The sequence below is a fragment of the Telopea speciosissima genome, chromosome 8, assembly GCF_018873765.1.
Source record: "Telopea speciosissima isolate NSW1024214 ecotype Mountain lineage chromosome 8, Tspe_v1, whole genome shotgun sequence".
In the NCBI taxonomy this organism is placed as follows: Eukaryota; Viridiplantae; Streptophyta; class Magnoliopsida; order Proteales; family Proteaceae; genus Telopea; species Telopea speciosissima.
The window spans coordinates 9,129,233-9,146,320 of NC_057923.1; the positions used below are offsets into that span (position 1 = coordinate 9,129,233).

Here is a 17,088-nt window from a genome sequence, read left to right on the forward strand (position 1 = left end):
GCATATTCATTGAAGAACCCAACCATAGCAGTAGAGCTCCTTCAACCATTAACGGTAGCAGGGGTATCGTAGTAGCGGCAACGTATCACATACCCAACAAGGAATATAACTCCTCGAATAAAAACAGCGGCAAACAAGAACCAGATCTGAAACTGGCCAGGAAAAAGAGCTGTTCCCAATAATAACGCTGATCGATCTCCAAGGAATCTTTAAACAGAACAGCAATCGATTCCAAAAAAACACACTGTAGAAAATAGATCTCCAAAAAAGCAGATCACAAGTATGAAAAAAAGAGGTAGGTTGGAGGAAGGGCAGCAACTAAATCATTGGTTTAGGTTTTCCTCATTAGTGCTGCCCTCTTACAAGGAAAAAGAAAAAGAAAACCAGAGAAAGAGAAGCCGAGAGAGAGAGAGAGAAGAAGGAGAGGTCGATTGGAGAGATGGAGTAGGGTTTTTCTCTTTTTCTAACCGAGATCAGACCAGTTCTGATACCATGTTGGCAGAATCGTGGGTTAGAAAGAGAGTGAGAGAAAATAATGTGTTATATTCATTGATAGGTAAGCCCCTTTATTTATAATAGAGGGGAAATTACAAAGAGACTAAACTAGGCGATGTGGGACTAACACCCACATAGCCCACTTACACTTAATAACATAAGAAGAATAAAACTACCCCAAAAGACCTCTGGAGTACATATTCCAACACTCCCCCTCAAGCTGGATTATACAAATAAGTAAAGAAAGAAGATCTTGCTTGAACTAAAGAAAAAAAAACTCCTAATAAGGTGCATCAGAATACCGTGGGGGTATTCTGGTCTTTTTATTGTTTTAATTTTATTTCTTCATGTATTCCTAGCCATGTCGGCTATGCTAGGGCTATTTTTGTCTTTTGGCTGTACTTTCTCATATTATAAATATAAGGCTTGACTGATCTCATCGATCAATCAAGTATTCTCTGAAATTCTGTCTTTTATCATGGTATCAGAGCAACACTCTCTGATCTAGTCATCTAGCCTGTTTCTTAGCTCCCCCCCCTTCCATTGTTCTCCCCTTTCCTCTCCTTCCACTCGATCCTCTTCCCCCCCCCCCCCTTCCTACTCGATCTTCTCCCCTTTTTCCCTTGTTTCTCTTCCCAAATTAGGGCAGATCTAATGAGGTGATCTGTGATATAGATGCTGCCCTAATCAATCACCTCTTCACTTGATGGTTTAAGTAGTTTTTTGGTTCGATTGCTGCTGCCCATACTTCTGCGATTTTTTTTTGGAGTTCTCCCCTCTTGAAGATCAGTCTTTCCTTACAAATTGAAGCTGGTTTTTCTTATTGAGATCCATCACTGCAGTTTTTTTGGACAGCTGCTATCACAGGTTCTCTTCCCAAGCATTGAAGCACCTCTCCATATCGATCTCCTTTCAGGGTTTTTCAACACTTGTCGATTTGGGTATATTTTGTTCTTTGTGTGGGCTGTTTTTGGAGAGCATCTTCATCTACATTCAAGACAATATCTACAGTTTTTTTTCTCAGCTTTTGAAGACCCCTAATCCCGATCGATTTTCTCTTCCAGGGTTTTTCTCAAAACCCTGCTTATCGATTTTTTGGATTTAGGGCTGCTTGTTGCTGCCATTCTATTCCCAGTTTTTTGCTGCCACAGGGATTAATCGACCTTTCATATCAGGCCTTTATTTTTCTGTTTTGCTGCCAAGGTTTTATCTACACCATAGGAAACTCAGAAGTTACCTCGGCCAACTCTGGAGGTGATTCTCAGCCCCGGACAGAATTCCTCCCTTATGCTGCCTCCATTAAAATCGATGGCACCAATTACCTCATGTGGGCCAGGTCTCTCTCCTTGACTGTGGCTGGTAGAGGACTCAGGGGGCATCTTAATGGCACCTCTAAACAGCCTACTGAAGAGGGCCCTGCCAAGACTCGATGGGCTGCCAATGATGCTATGGTTATGTCTTTTGTCTTGAACTCCATGCCACAAGAACTTTCCAGCCAGTACCTTCTTCTTGACACAGCTGCACAGATATGGGCTGCTGCTAAGGGCACTTATGGACAATTGGGGAATGATGCACAGGTGTATGACATCTGGAAGACACTCCATTCTACTACTCAAACGGAGCTGTCAGTTACTAAGTACTATGTTGTCCTCAAAAGTCTATGGCAACAATTGGATCACTATGCCCCCTTTCAGCCCACCACAGCTGCTGATGTTACTGCTTATTCAGCCTATGTGGATAAGTTTCGTGTTTATGATCTCTTGGCTGGTCTTAATGCTGATTATGATCCCATCCGTGTGCAAGTACTTGGTAGGTTGCCTTTCCCTACATTGGAGCAGGCCTTCTCTTATGTTCTTACTGAGGAAACATGTCGAGCTGCAATGATGTTGGGTCCTTCAGTTGAAAGATCAGCCCTACAGGTTGCTGGTTCTAAAGCTCCTCCATCTGACACTACTGCTACTACCACTGCTACTGTTGCTGCCCCTACAAGGGAGCCTGTCAAGTTTGAACATTGCAATATACTCTACCACACAAGGTACTAAAACTCGGGTCTCGGTGCCAACTCGACTCTTGGAAAAACCGAGACGAGTCGAGATCTCGCCGAGATCTCGCCGAGTTGGTGCATTTTTTTTTTCAACTCGAGCCTCAACTTTGGGTCAACCCAAGATCGGACCGAGATCCAAGATCTCGCCGAGATCTTACCGAGATCTCGCCGAGATCTCGCCGAGATATGTCGAGTTTTGTCCAATTAGGTAAGGTATTTAAGTGGTAGGTGGGTTAAATAATGGGTTGAAACCGAGATCCAACCGAGATCCAACCGAGATCCGAGATCTCGCCGAGATATTGCACTTTTGAGACTCGCAAGCAATCTCGTCTCGAGATTTCAAAACCGAGAAACTCGGCGAGATCTCGGCGAGATCTCGCGAGTTCTCGAACCTTGCTACCACACTAAGGCCTAGTGCTGGAAATTACATGGGAAGCCTACTGATTTTGAGGCTAAACCTAAAAACAAAGCCAATCACACTGAAAGTGTAGCTCCAGCACTCACTGCTGATAATAGTTTCTCCCAGGAGGAGTTCCAGGCTCTCCGGCGTAACGGAGAGCATGTTACAGTCTTCCACTGCATCTACTACATCTGTTCCTGCCGGTTATTCCACTCCATCAGGTTCCCACTTTGCCCGCTCAGGTATTTCCTTTGCTGGTCACTGTGCATTGGTTGTCTCCGCTCCCTGGATTATAGAGTCCGGTGCCACTGATCACATAACAGGTTCTTCTACCCTTTTTTATACATATTCCCCTTCTTCTGGCAAAGATAAAGTTCGGGTGGCTGATGGTTCCCTCTCTTCTGTTTCCGGAAAGGACCATCAGTTGCTCCCCTTCACTTACTCTATCCTCTGTTTTGCACATTCCAAAATTTACTACTAATCTTCTCTCTATTAATAGTATTACCAAAAATTTGAATTGCAAAGTGACTTTTTTCCCCACTCATTATGTCTTTCAGGAACTGGACTCGAGGAAGACGATTGGATCGGGTAGGCTGCATAGTGGATTGTATCTTCTTGATGATGGACCGCAACAAGCTTTGCCTTCTCAGTTATGTCAGCCATCTTCTTTTTCTTCTGAATTACACCAATGGCATTCTAGATTAGGACACCCCCCTTTGGGCACATTATCTCTTTTATTTCCAGCTTTGTTTAAAACTTGTAATAAGGAAGAATTTTTTTGTGAGCCTTGTGTCTTGACGAAATAGACACGATCAAATTATCCTATATCTAATAAAAGAAGTTCTTCCCTATTTCACTTAATTCATACTGATGTGCGGGAACCTAGTCGTAAAGCCTCTCTTCATGGCCAGCGATGGTTTGTTACATTCATTGACTGTGATTCCCGTTTCACTTGGGTATACCTCATGCATAACAAGGGTGAAGTTTTCTCTTGTTTTCAGCATTTTCATAAGATGGTTTAGACCCAGTTTAATGCCACTCAAGATTTTTAGGAGTGACAATGGGAGAGAGTATATGGAAGGTTAGTTCCAACAATACCTTGCTGACTATGGCATTTTACATCAAACCAGTTGTGTTGATACTCCAGCCCAAAATGGTGTGGTTAAGAGAAAAAATCGCCATCTGTTGGAGGTGGCTCGGGCCCTAATGTTTGCCTGTCATGTTCCCTCCTTTTATTGGGGGGATGCTATCATTATCAAATAGGCTGCCCACTCGGGTTCTTGCTTCCAAGTCCCCTATTGAGCTTTTAAATGGCTCTTCTTTTTATATTGTTCCCCCTAAGGTTTTTGGGTGTGTGTGTTATGCTAGGGATACTAGATCTCCTGGCAAACTTGAGCCCCGTGGTCTCCGCTGCATTTTCTTAGGTTACTCTGCTACTCAAAAAGGTACAAATGGTATTATCTTCCTGCCCGTCGTACCATGGTCAGTATGGATGTTATCTTCCACAAAGCTCTCTCTTATTATTCGTCCCCACCTCTTCAGAGGGAGAGTTCTAGTGAAGATGTGTTGACCGTAGACCCCCCTCTTAGGCATGTATATGATGAGTCTACCCCTGCTGTCCCTGATGTTCAGCCGGCTGTCCTTGCTGTTCCGAGTGTGCCTGATGTTCAGCCTGCTGTCCCTGCTGTTTCGAGTGTGCCGACCCCTACCCTTCCCTCTACGTCAGGGGGAGACATTCCTACACAGGGGGAGGTTCCCTATTCTCCTTCAGGGGGAGATGTTCCTGCACAGGGGGAGGTTCCTACAATTCCTGCTCAAGGGGAGGTCACCCCAGTCCAAAGAACCATTGGTGAATTTCAGCGGAGGATTGATGCGACAAATTTGAAGGTTTTTGCAAGGAGCAGGACCAGACCTAGGGAGCTTCAATCCACTATGACACAAGTACCCATCCAATTGCCAACTCCGGATCCGGAACGTACTTCTCCACCTGGTAATACTTCCTCTTTAGATCTCCCCATTGCTGTTCGCAAAGGTGTGAGGACTTGCACTCAATACCCTTTATCTCATGTTGTTTCTTATGATTCTCTTTCTCCATCTTTTCGTGCATTTGTTTCTTCTCTTTCTTCTGTTCGTATTCCTCAAAATTGGCAGGAAGCTCTTACAGATGGAAAGTGGAAGGCAGCAATGATGGAAGAAATGGACGCCTTGCAAAAAAATAACACATGGGGGCTTATGACTCTTCCACCAGGGAAACGGACTGTTGGATGCAAGTGGGTGTTTATAGTGAAACAAACGGTGGATGGCATTGTGGATAGGTATAAGGCACGCCTAGTGGCCAAAGGATTTACTCAGACATATGGGATCGATTACCAGGAGACTTTTGCCCATGTCGCTAAGCTAAATACTGTCCAAGTACTATTATCTTGTGCAGTCAATCTTGGATGGGACTTGCAACAGCTTGATGCACTCCAATCGGGGCAAAGTGTGTACATGGACATTCCACTAGGGTTCTCTTGTGACTCCAATTGGGGCAAAGTGTGTAGATTGAAACGTTCTCTTTATGGGCTGAAATAGTCCCCTCGAGCATGGTTTGGCCGTTTTCACAAAGCAATGGTTTCTGTAGGCTACAAGCAGAGTAATGCAGATCATACTCTCTTTATAAAGAGGGTTGGTGAAAAACTCACTATCTTGATAGTCTACGTTGATGATATTGTTGTTACTGGCAATGATTGTATTGAGATCAGCAGGTTGAAGACATTTCTTGACCAAGAGTTCGAGATTAAGGATCTAGGGAGACTAAGGTATTTTCTTGGGATTGAAGTTGCCAGATCGTCGAAAGGCATCTTCCTTTCCCAACGAAAGTATGTCCTAGACCTACTGATTGAGACGGGTTTGTTAGGGTGCCATCCTTCAGATACTCCTATAGATGCCAATGTTCGTCTCAAGGAAAAGGAGGGGGAATCGGTTGATAAAGGGAGATATCAAAGACTAGTAGGGAAGTTGATTTACCTCTCTCATACTCGTCCTGACATCGCCATTGCTGTAAGTCTGGTCAGTCAATTTATGCATGATCCCTACACTTCACATATGGAGGTTGTTCTTCGGATTCTTCACTACTTGAAGTCAACTCCTGGGAAAGGGATTCTAATTTCTCCTCATGGTCACCTGCGGATAGAGGCATACACTGATGCAGATTGGGCAGGTTCCCCAGACCGTAAGTCTATTTCTGGTTATTGTTCTTTTGTGGGTGGCAATCTTGTCACCTGGCGTAGCAAGAAGCAGAATGTGGTGGCTCATTCAAGTGCTGAGGTAGAATTTCGTGCTATGGCACAAGGTATTTGTGAGCTACTCTGGTTGAAAGGTTTGCTACAAGATCATGGAGTTCCTATTCGCCTTCCCATGATGTTGTATTATGACAACAAGGCTGCCATTAGCATTGCACATAATCCGGTACAGCATGATCGAACCAAGCATGTTGAGGTTGATAGGCATTTCATCAAGGAAAAATTAGAAGAAGGCCTTATTTGTATTCCTTACGTGAAGTCTGCTTATCAGCTAGCTGATATGTTCACCAAGGGACTGCCTGGAAAGGTCTTTCATCCTAGTTTAGTCAAGTTGGGCATGAGTGACATTTTTGCTCCAACTTGAGGGGGAGTGTTAAATAAGGTGCACCAGAATACCGTGGGGGTATTCTGGTCTTTTTACTATTTTAATTTTATTTCTTCATGTATTCCTAGCTATGTTGGCTATGCTAGGGCTATTTTTGTCTTTTGGCTGTACTTTCTCATATTATAAATATAAGGCTCGACTGATCTCATCGATCAATCAAGTATTCTCTCAAATTCTGTCTTTTATCAGGATCGTTGAATCGGCCGATTCGTATTGGAATCTGCTGTGACTGATCCCGATTTTGGACAATCCAACATGTCCAATTCACACCTAAAACCCTAGAAATTTCCATGTTTTTGGATCTGTGGACCGATTCTAGGGTTCTTGAAGGCTAATTCTGATCCGATCTGGATCGGAATCGTCACTGCCAGATTCCTTCTTTGATTCCGCATTTTAAATTCTTGGTCTTTACCTGAACATGGAGAGTACTGAAAAAAATTGATTTGAAGACCTGGTCATATGGTCAGTGCCTCAGTGGCACCTATGTCAATTATCCAAGGGATGGATACAACTGAAGCACAGTGACCACCAAAAGAGTCACAGATAGAGAAAAAATATCTCTAGAACAGACTTCAAAAGCAGCAGCAACCGATCATCCCAACTGAACAAGGGCTCTCAGGCCATATAGATTCAGGCCAAAGAGCACACAGAAAAGGAGAGGAAGGGCCCTCGGAGGGAAGAGAATCACCACCAAGGGCGAAGGGTGTGATGCGGCCCGATGAGAAAGGGGCCGAGAGAAAGGGAGGTGGAAGAAAGAGGCGCAAGAAGAGAGAGAGAGAGAGAGGTGGCGGCTCCACTGTGGTATTATGGTTTGGATCCCAAGGTGGATCCTCGCTTTGATACCATGATGATTTTTTGGAATAATGGCTGTTGGAGCTGGACAGGAGACATCTATCTTGGGAGCTCTTTTTCCCTTGGGGGGGGGGGGGGTGCATTTTTCCATGGTGATGGTGTTTCATTCATAAATAAATAAAAATAAATAATTAAATGAATGCTATTGTAAATTATTTTTTATTTATTGCAAAGCAATCAATCCTGCTGTTCTGTTCCTTTCTATGCATCTTTTAGTTATTTTATCATTTCATGTTATGAAGCACATTTCATGTCTAGTCTTATCCCAATTACTTGCAGTTGGGTATGCGATCATTCTCTCTGCAATATTCCACGCTTATTTGGGCCATAACTTTTTTTACTTCATGTTTTCATGGATTAAATTTCAGGTTATGATGAATGCCATGAATGTTCCTTCCAAAAGAAGTACATTGGAGAGGAAACTTGACAAGCTTATACTAGCTCTCTTTGGTACTCTCTTCTGTATGTGTATCATTAGTTCCATTGGCAGGTGTGGTAATTAAAAATTTTAATCTTTTTTATGATTGTAAGGCTTTTTTTGTCGATTACTGTACAAAACCTTGCATATTTTGCCAAATATTTGGATTCTCTTAAAGGCTGGAAGTAACCTAGTTTATTCCTTGGTTGAATTCTGCAGTGGTGTGTTCATAAATCGCAAGTACTACTACTTAGGTCTTGATGAAGGTGTGGAAAGTCAGTTCAACCCCAACAACAGATTTCTGGTATGTATCACTGCTGTGGACAATCATATTTTCTAAAAAAATGGTCATGTTTTTATCAATAGCATACTTAATATTTTTAATATTTTCCTTTTCTTATCAGGTTGCTGTGCTGACAATGTTTACTGTAATTACGTTATTCTCAACCATTATTCCTATATCTCTTTATGTTTCCATTGAGGTGGGTTGCTTATTGGATCAAGTTAAGATGCAATCTGGTTAAAGGATATGCTTTTCTTGTGAAACTTTGTAGATAAATATGTTGGTTGGTACTTTGTGGTGTTTTAAAATTTCAGATGATCAAATTTATTCAGTCCACTCAGTATATCAACAAGGATTTACATATGTATCATACTGAAACCAACACACCTGCATTGGCTCGGACATCTAATCTGAACGAGGAGCTCGGGCAGGTATGTCGATGCAATCCTTTCAATAATTAACCTCCACCCCCAAAAAAAAAAGGTGCACTGCTTTCTACAGTGCAGATGAAGCATTAGATGGTTTTAGCTGTCTGTTGTCTCTACTCAGCTGACGTATGAAGAAACTGTTGCTGTTGAACTACTTTTTAATGGGTTTTTTTTAGAATGATTTTTCTTATTGCAAGTGCAAGTTTTTGAGTCTTTGTACTTTGAACTCTCTCCTTTGGACAGGTAGAGTACATATTTTCTGATAAAACGGGAACATTAACAAGAAACCTGATGGAGTTCTTTAAGTGTTCAGTTGGAGGAGAGGTGTATGGCACTGGGATAACTGAAATAGAAAGAGGAGCAGCTGAGCGGAAGGGTATGAAAATTGAGGAGGTATGTTTGTGGGCCATTTTTGAAAGGGACAGGCTTTTATACATATACTCTTCTTCTTCATCATCATTTTCTGGTGGGTGCACCTTCTGCCTTGTACAGGTGCCAAGATCAGCAACTGCAGTACATGAGAAGGGTTTCAACTTTGATGATCCTAGGATTATGCGTGGTGCTTGGAGGAATGAGCCTAATTCTGATACTTTCATGGTATGTTAGCTAATGGGATTGGATTACAATACTAATTTAGCATTTCGTTAAATGATTTCTATGAATTATATTTTTTTGGTAAATGAATATATTACTGAGCCCCAAGTGGGGGCAGGGAAGAGAGAAACAATGTACAAGGGGGGAAAGAAAAGGAAAAAGGAGGGGGAGAAAAAAAAGGGGGGGGGGGGGGGAAGGGGCAGCCAACCAGCCTACACAGAGGAGGAAGGCCGCAAAAGGGCAATATCAAGGCCCCAAAAATTCACAATGTGCCTGTTCTTGATGTTATCCGTGGAGTGCCTCTGACGGATGCAGCTGAGCTTGGAGGACACATCAAAGGAGATGGCTTTCCAAATCACGTCAAAAAGATCTAGAGTTGGAAGTTCATCTCCTAAGGTTCCTTTCCTGCCAGATATGGTGAATCTCGGCGCTGAAAACTAGCTTTCCAATAGTGTCACAAATGGAGTTCCCTGGAAAAGTTTTGAGAACCCATAGCCATTTGCGGTCAAAACTTAGGGCCCTTCTGCTTCGTGGCTAGATGGATTATATTGTTTCCATGTGCTAGTGAATTGTGGTTTCTATAAGATTTTGACTTCTATTTGAGAAAAGGAAGTTCTTGATAATAGGTTTGGGCATATGATATCATTCCCCCCCCCCCTCTAAACATAAGATTCCCTTGATTTAGTTCTAGTATGCTGGTTGAGGCCCTGGTAATTTTTCTGTTCTGATTTCAAAAATTGATTGGAATATAAGTCAATTATAATTGTTATTTTTTGTGTTGAATATTTTGCTGGATCTGTGGATGAATCAGGAAAGAATTCAGTATTCTGAATCTATTTTTTCATTTGGCATCCCATCTTTGTACTAATGATTGACCAATAAGTCTGTCATTTCAAGGATTTCTTTGGGGATAGTTGCTTGGTTTTCTGTTATTAGATGTGTGTTCCTTATACTTGCCATATCATCCTCATCTATGAATGGTCAATCATTTCCTGATGAAAAGCTGCTGCATTACAATGGATATGCATTTCCTCTCTTTTGTTTTTTTTTTGGGGGGGGGAGGGGAACCTTTTCCTGCTTATTTCACAAGAGAATCAGAAGGCATTGGCATAGTATCTATTTTCATTTTAGTATGGAAAAATTTACTTTACTGGGTTTTCATCCATATTTTCTTGTTAGAAACATAATTTTATCATGGTTAATCACTAGTATGTACTCTTTATATGTATTCATAGTTCAGTGTTAATGCCCTGGAATTTCCTAGTTTTTTACTTCGTTTTCAGCTGAAGGATGACTTAAGATTAATGCCTCTGGCTTGACCCCTGGCACCCTCTTGGGATCCTCTATAACCTACTTGGCCCCAGAGCAATCTATTCCTCTGGGCTCCCAAAGGATGCCCCTGTCTCCGCACTCATTTCCTCTGGCTCCTGGTCTCCACCCCCATCTCTTAATCCTAACATCATCTCACAGATCTGGGCAACTCTCCCCCCCTTGCAGTCCACCCCAGCCCATCGTGCGGACCGGGTTATCTGGCTTCCCTTCCCCAATGGTATCTTCACCTCCTCCTTTGCTTGGAACCTTTCTAGAGACCCTAGCCCTTTAGTTCCCTGGCATAACCTAGTCTGGTTTACTGGCCACATACCCCGCCATAGTCTCACTGTTTGGAGAGCCCTCAGACTCTGTCTACCTACCGAAGCCTTCCTCATCCACCGCACCATCCTAGCCCCCCCCCTCTTGTAACCTTTGCTGGATTGGCCGAGAAGATACCACTCACCTCTTCTTTGACTGCCCCTTCACCTCCACCATCTGGAACAAGGCCTTGTCATCCATTTGGCCACGGACTAGAAGGGCCCAGAGTTTTGACCGTGAATGGCTCTGGTTGCTCAAGACTTTTCCGGGAAACTCAATATGTGTCACTATTGGGAAGCTAGTTTTTAGCTCTGCAATTCACCATATCTGGTTGGAAAGAAATTTTAGGAGATGAACTTCCAAATCTAGATCCTTTGATGTGATTTGGAAAGCCATCTCCTCCGACGTATCTTCCAAGCTTAGATGTATCCGTCAGAGACACTGCAGGGACAACCTCAGAAACAGGCATATTTTGACTTTTTGGGGCCTTGATATTGCCCTCTTGCGGCCTCCCTCCTCTGCGTAGGCTGGCTGGCCGCTCCCTCCCCCTCCCCATTCTCCTCCCCGCTTTTTTTCTTTTCTTTTCTTGTATATTGGTTCTCTTTTCCCTTCTTCCTCTTGGGGTTCGGTAATATATTCATTTACCAAAAGAAAAAGTGAGCAGTTAGTATTAGTTACTAGTTTTTCTTTTTTATCTTTTTTGGTAAATCATGGGACTTGTGAAGTGGCTTCTCATAAGTCATAAGATAGAGTCCGTTTGAAGGATAGATGCTCATTGGTGCATCTTCTGATGGCATCTGAATGTAAAGAATCTTTTATCTTGTCACATGAATATCTTGGGAACATAATGGCCTAATTGTGATAGTAGCCTGTTAACCTGAATTCTTTGCATGATATGCATGTCAGCATACCTAAGCACTCAGGATCTAATTTGTTAAATTATTGAAAGGGACGTCAGTATACAAGGAAACAACAGTTATAGTTGAATAACATGATGGAGAACCCCTGGAAATAACCACATTCATATATGTAACTATTAGTATTTTTCTTTCTGGTAGGTTCCTTCCCTGATTTGGAAGTGAGTGAATTCTATTAAGATTTTAAAGCCCTCAGGTGCTATTTCATAATTTTCATTTTAAGGTGCTTCGGAAAAGGAAATTCACTTCCTGACTTGGTTTCATGGATTGCTCCTTGATGGGCATGATAATGAGTTACCGGTTGAGGTATCATTAGATTTTTCAGTTGATTGCTTATTTTGGTGTGGCTTCGCCAATCTTCTGTCCATCTGAGATATATTTACATTGTTAGACTATTCGAAATTTGGAATTCTTTTCTAGAATCAACCCTTCATGATCTGTTGGCATTTGAAAATAAATGAGAGAATATAATGATTTCTGAATGGCTCATGTCACCCCAACTGCTCCAAGTTAGGACAGGAAAAGAGAATTCCAGAATTTTGGAATATTGACTTCATCACGGTGACTTTTTTTGTCATTTGTAGAAACCTAGTGCCTTTTGGACAAGCACATGATTTGTATCCTGTAAATTTATCCAAAAAAGAAAGCAAAATGATTTGTATTCTGTAAAATGAACATGACAAGAGAAAGACTGATGGTGACAAAATTGCTCTGTTTTTTCTGCATACTGCATTGTGGAAAGTGGACTTTTGTTGTGGCCTGCATTTTGAGGCTATTGTGTTCTGCATGGATTCTCAAAACATGGTTGCCACATGTAAAGTTATTGACATCTTGCATAGGATTTCATCTATGTGGTTTATAATATAATAATTTATCCTTTGTTGAAGCATATGCGTGTGCGTCCTTTCATTCTCTTATTTATGTTCACCTTATGGCACTCTCAATGAAAGTTTTTGTTTGTTGAGTAGGAATTCTTCAGATGTCTTGCTATATGCCATACTGTGCTTCCTGAAGGTGATCAATCCCCGGAGAAGATTATATATCAGGCTGCATCCCCAGATGAAGCTGCTCTAGTTACTGCAGCAAAGAACTTTGGCTTCTTCTTTTATAGGTTAGAACTTGATATATCATTTATGACATCTATATCATTATGGTAATCCTCATTACTGTGTAGGAATGAAACTGCTTCCACCCCCCTCCCCTTTTTATTTTTGGTTATTATGTTTTGTTGGTGCAATACTTTTAGAAACCGAATGTCTGATCTACAATTCTATGTTAGATTGAGTGTGCCTCTGTTTCATCTTTCAGGCGGACACCAACTACAATCATGGTTCGTGAATCACATGTAGAGAAGATGGGTAAAATCCAAGATGTCTCTTATGAGATTCTGAATGTTATAGAGTTCAATAGGTGGGTCTCATCCTTCTGTTCTCATTTCTTTGTCTTTGTCATTTTCTGTGTTGTATTTTAATAGTAGCAATGATGGTCATTTTGTCTTTTAAATAGTACGAGGAAGCGTCAGTCTGTCATATGTCGCTATCCAAATGGGAGACTCGTTTTGTATTGCAAGGTGATTATTTCTCCTGGTTCTTTCTTTTAAGACGGGCATTGCTAAGGACAAATAAACTGAGCCTCAGATAAGATAAAACTGTGTTTTGCAGGGTGCAGACTCTGTCATCTATGAAAGACTGGCGGAAGGAAATAATGGGATAAAGAACTTAACTAGAGAACACTTGGTGCAGTTTGGTTCTTCTGGCTTACGTACTCTTTGCTTAGCTTATAGGGATTTAAGTACGGAGCTTTATGAAAGCTGGAATGAGAAATTCATCCAAGCAAAATCCTCTTTGAGAGATCGAGAAAAGAAATTGGATGAGGTATGTGCACTATGCTTTTGAAACTTATTTTTAAAGCAATTCAACTGAAATTTATTCTTTCCAGCCAATTAGGGAGATTCTAACATTCACAATGGTTTGTTCACAAGTTGCCACATGGTAGGCAATGCATGACATGGATGGGTCCATGTTATGGAGGATGTAGAACCCATCTCATCTGTCAAGGTTTTAGTGGCACATGCGTCAATCTGCCTAGCGCAGTTGGTCATAGCCCTGTTTGTAGACAGCAGGCGCTGCTGCCATGTCTCGTGTTCGAGACTCTCCACACACCCTCAATCCCAACACTCCTCCCCACTAGTTGGCCTATGGGCCCTCGATCGGAATGGAACCCCCCCCCCCCCCAAAAAAATAAATAAATAAATAAATAAATGGAGATGCCACTAACCTCTAAAATGTAACTTTTGAGGTTAGTAGCATCTTTATAATTTTCCACAACTTTGGATACACTTATATTGCATATACGGCATGCTTGTTCTGGACTTCTGGGTTGAATTCTAACGATGAGAAGGATAGAGGGATGTTTACACCAAGGATCCACCCAAACTCTCAAATGTGATATTTTGTGAATCACTTACCCTTGTGAATGCTATAACCATAAGCCTCAGGCTGGTTTTATATATATAAGAGTGTCCCAGTACACGAGGCTCCCACTACTGAAGGGTCTAGGAGGGGCAAATGTATGCAAATGCACCATTAAGTATTAACTACCTTGAAGATTCTCTTAAAATATGGAGCTTATTTTGTCCACACTCCAATCTGATTCAATCTTCTTGACTGTTTTTGATCTTCATTTAAATCTTTTTTTTTCTTATCCCAACATAATTGGTATCACACATACATCATGGATTGTGGACGATCCATACACCAGAGAGGGGGGGGGGATGGTGTCAAGAGATGGGAGAGGAGAGGGAAGCGCATACACAGAGGGTGAAGCAGGATTCAATCTTCAAATAAATCCATATGTTAGGTTTAGCCCTTTGTCATAATGGAAAAGCAAAATTACGGTGCAGACAACTGCACCTGATCTGTGCCAACAACATAGTTGTCAAGGTGTCGCCTAGGCATTCTGGCGATCTTTGCTAGAAGGGTGCCTTGGTCGCCTAGGCGGCAGGCACCTTGTTCCCCCCCCCCCCTCTTCTCCAATGCCTAAGGTCTCCTAGATGCCATGACAACTATGGCCAACAATTCATCACAAGCTTGGTTCAAATTTGGATCTGCTGGTATGGATCCAAGTTGTGCTCCACATCTGGGTTGGAATTTATTTACAATGATTTCAAAATCTTATAAAAAGATGATGTTACAACTATATGATTTTTGTGATATGGTAAAGTATCCAATTCGTGAATTCAATAGACCCTGTCATAACTAGCAGTTATGGTACTTAAACAAAAAAATAGCTTGCAGTTAGGATGCCGCAGAAATCTTATTTGTTATTAAAGATCATTAAGTTATTTAGGTACTGAAAAATCAATTTATCGACTGGTTAGATCAGTGATTGGGATTTCTTCCTTCTTAAACTAATAAATGGTTGAAAAGAAAATGCAGAATAAATTTTTCTATTTTTTTGCTCAAATATCAGATTAACTTCAGATGCATCCTAAAGTTAATTATTTGTCGATTTTTCATGATTTATTCTCTTCCATTTTGAGTGGGTCACTTTGATGTATTTGTCTTTTTGTAGCCGTTAGATGCCATGCTTATATATCATGTAAGTTTAATTGTTACAAAACCATTTATGGTTGTTATTTTAAACAATGTTCGGAAGCAAGTACTGCCCATCAACCCTTTAATCCAGACCACATGATTTCCATTACTGAGCTGATGAAACTTTCCCCAAAATCAGAATTAGAAACCCTGGATTTATTTTCTGGCCTTTGAAATTATTGTTTTATTGGATTGCATTTCTCCCTTCTCCTCATGCTGTTAAAACTTCCTCAGGTGGCTGAACTTATAGAGAAGGACCTGATTTTGATTGGCTCTACTGCTATAGAAGACAAGCTTCAAGAAGGAGTACCATCTTGTATAGAAACTCTTTCTAGGGCTGGAATCAAGATTTGGGTTTTAACAGGGGACAAGATGGAGACGGCTATAAATATAGCATATGGTGAATTCACCAAGCCTTGTGATTTTATTTGTTCATCTCGTATTAGCATTTGTTGTTTCTTAACCAATGTCAGAAAACTTCTTACTCTGTGTTACATCTCACTTGTTATACAGCATGTAGCTTGATCAACAATGACATGAAACAGTTCATCATCAGTTCCGAAGCAGATGCAATTAGAGAAGTTGAAAGTAGGGTATGCAGCATTTCTATGCTCCGTATATGTGTCAAATTTATATGAGGAAATTTTCTCCAGTTAAGACTGTTCACTGGTTAAAATTGTGTTTAAATATTATGATTAGGGTGACACCGTCGAGATCGCTCGCTTTATCAAAGACACAGTGAAACAAGAGCTGAGAAAATGCCTTGAGGAAGCAGAACACTATCTACATACAGTGACCGGACCCAAATTGTCACTCATAATCGATGGGAAATGTTTGATGTATGCATTGGACCCAAGTTTACGAGGAAATTTGCTTAAACTGAGCTTGATTTGTTGTTCAGTAGTTTGCTGTCGAGTTTCTCCACTGCAGAAAGCACAGGTAGAATTACTGACAATGATCTTTTGCTGAGTACATTTGAGTTTTTTTTTTTTTGTTTTTTTGTTTTTTTGGAGGGGGTGTTAAATATGCTTGTCATATAAGTATTTCATCCTTCCAAAACACCCCCAAAAGTCCTCTTTTTTCTTTCTTTCTTTCTACACATCCAAGACAAGTTTGTTCGGACTGATGTCTGTGACTTCTTGGCTTTGGAGCTTAAATTGCTGTTCCATACTTCTATCCAACAACATAACAGGATCATCAGTCATCACATCCTTCAGCATCATCCAGCAAACATTCAACTCTGTTAGCAAAACACAAAATAGGAGAATGGCTTGAGTGAATGAATTGTTCACTCAGCCCCTTTCATTTATAACTTTCAATAAGAGGGCAGAATTACAAATATGCCCTTATATAGCCGAATATGCTAGTTACAGGGAATAAACAAAGAAAAAACCCACAAATACCCTTATCGGGTTACACAACTCAACACTCCCCCTCAAGTTGGGGCATAGATATCACACATGCCCAACTTGACTAAACTAGGATAAAATAACTTTCCGCGTAGCCCTTTGGTGAAGACATCAACAAGTTGATCATCAGACTTCACAAAAGGTATACAAATCTGCCCACTTTCTAACTTCTCCTTGATGAAGTGTCTGTCGATCTCCACATGCTTGGTACAATCATGTTGCACTGGATCATGGGCAATGCCGATTGCTGCTTTGTTGTCACAGTACAACATCATTGGACGATGAACAGAACCACTAATATCCTGGAGTAAACTCTGAAGCCACAATAACTCACATATGCCCTGGGCCATAGCA

The 17,088-nt window shown here is 41.3% G+C and overlaps 1 protein-coding gene across 2 annotated transcripts in view; it reads left to right on the forward strand.

Moving 5' to 3' along the window:
• LOC122671373 (phospholipid-transporting ATPase 3-like) overlaps positions 1-17,088 on the forward strand; it is a 91,157-nt gene that overhangs the window by 53,326 nt on the left and 20,743 nt on the right. For both annotated transcript variants that reach the window (XM_043868542.1, XM_043868543.1), the window contains exons 10-22: positions 7,829-7,950; positions 8,098-8,182; positions 8,283-8,360; positions 8,476-8,592; positions 8,833-8,982; positions 9,082-9,186; positions 12,698-12,840; positions 13,038-13,139; positions 13,236-13,299; positions 13,391-13,603; positions 15,560-15,725; positions 15,839-15,918; positions 16,025-16,264. In XM_043868542.1, the coding sequence (XP_043724477.1) occupies positions 7,829-7,950; positions 8,098-8,182; positions 8,283-8,360; positions 8,476-8,592; positions 8,833-8,982; positions 9,082-9,186; positions 12,698-12,840; positions 13,038-13,139; positions 13,236-13,299; positions 13,391-13,603; positions 15,560-15,725; positions 15,839-15,918; positions 16,025-16,264 (1,665 nt within the window). The remainder of the gene's footprint in view (positions 1-7,828; positions 7,951-8,097; positions 8,183-8,282; positions 8,361-8,475; positions 8,593-8,832; positions 8,983-9,081; positions 9,187-12,697; positions 12,841-13,037; positions 13,140-13,235; positions 13,300-13,390; positions 13,604-15,559; positions 15,726-15,838; positions 15,919-16,024; positions 16,265-17,088) is intronic.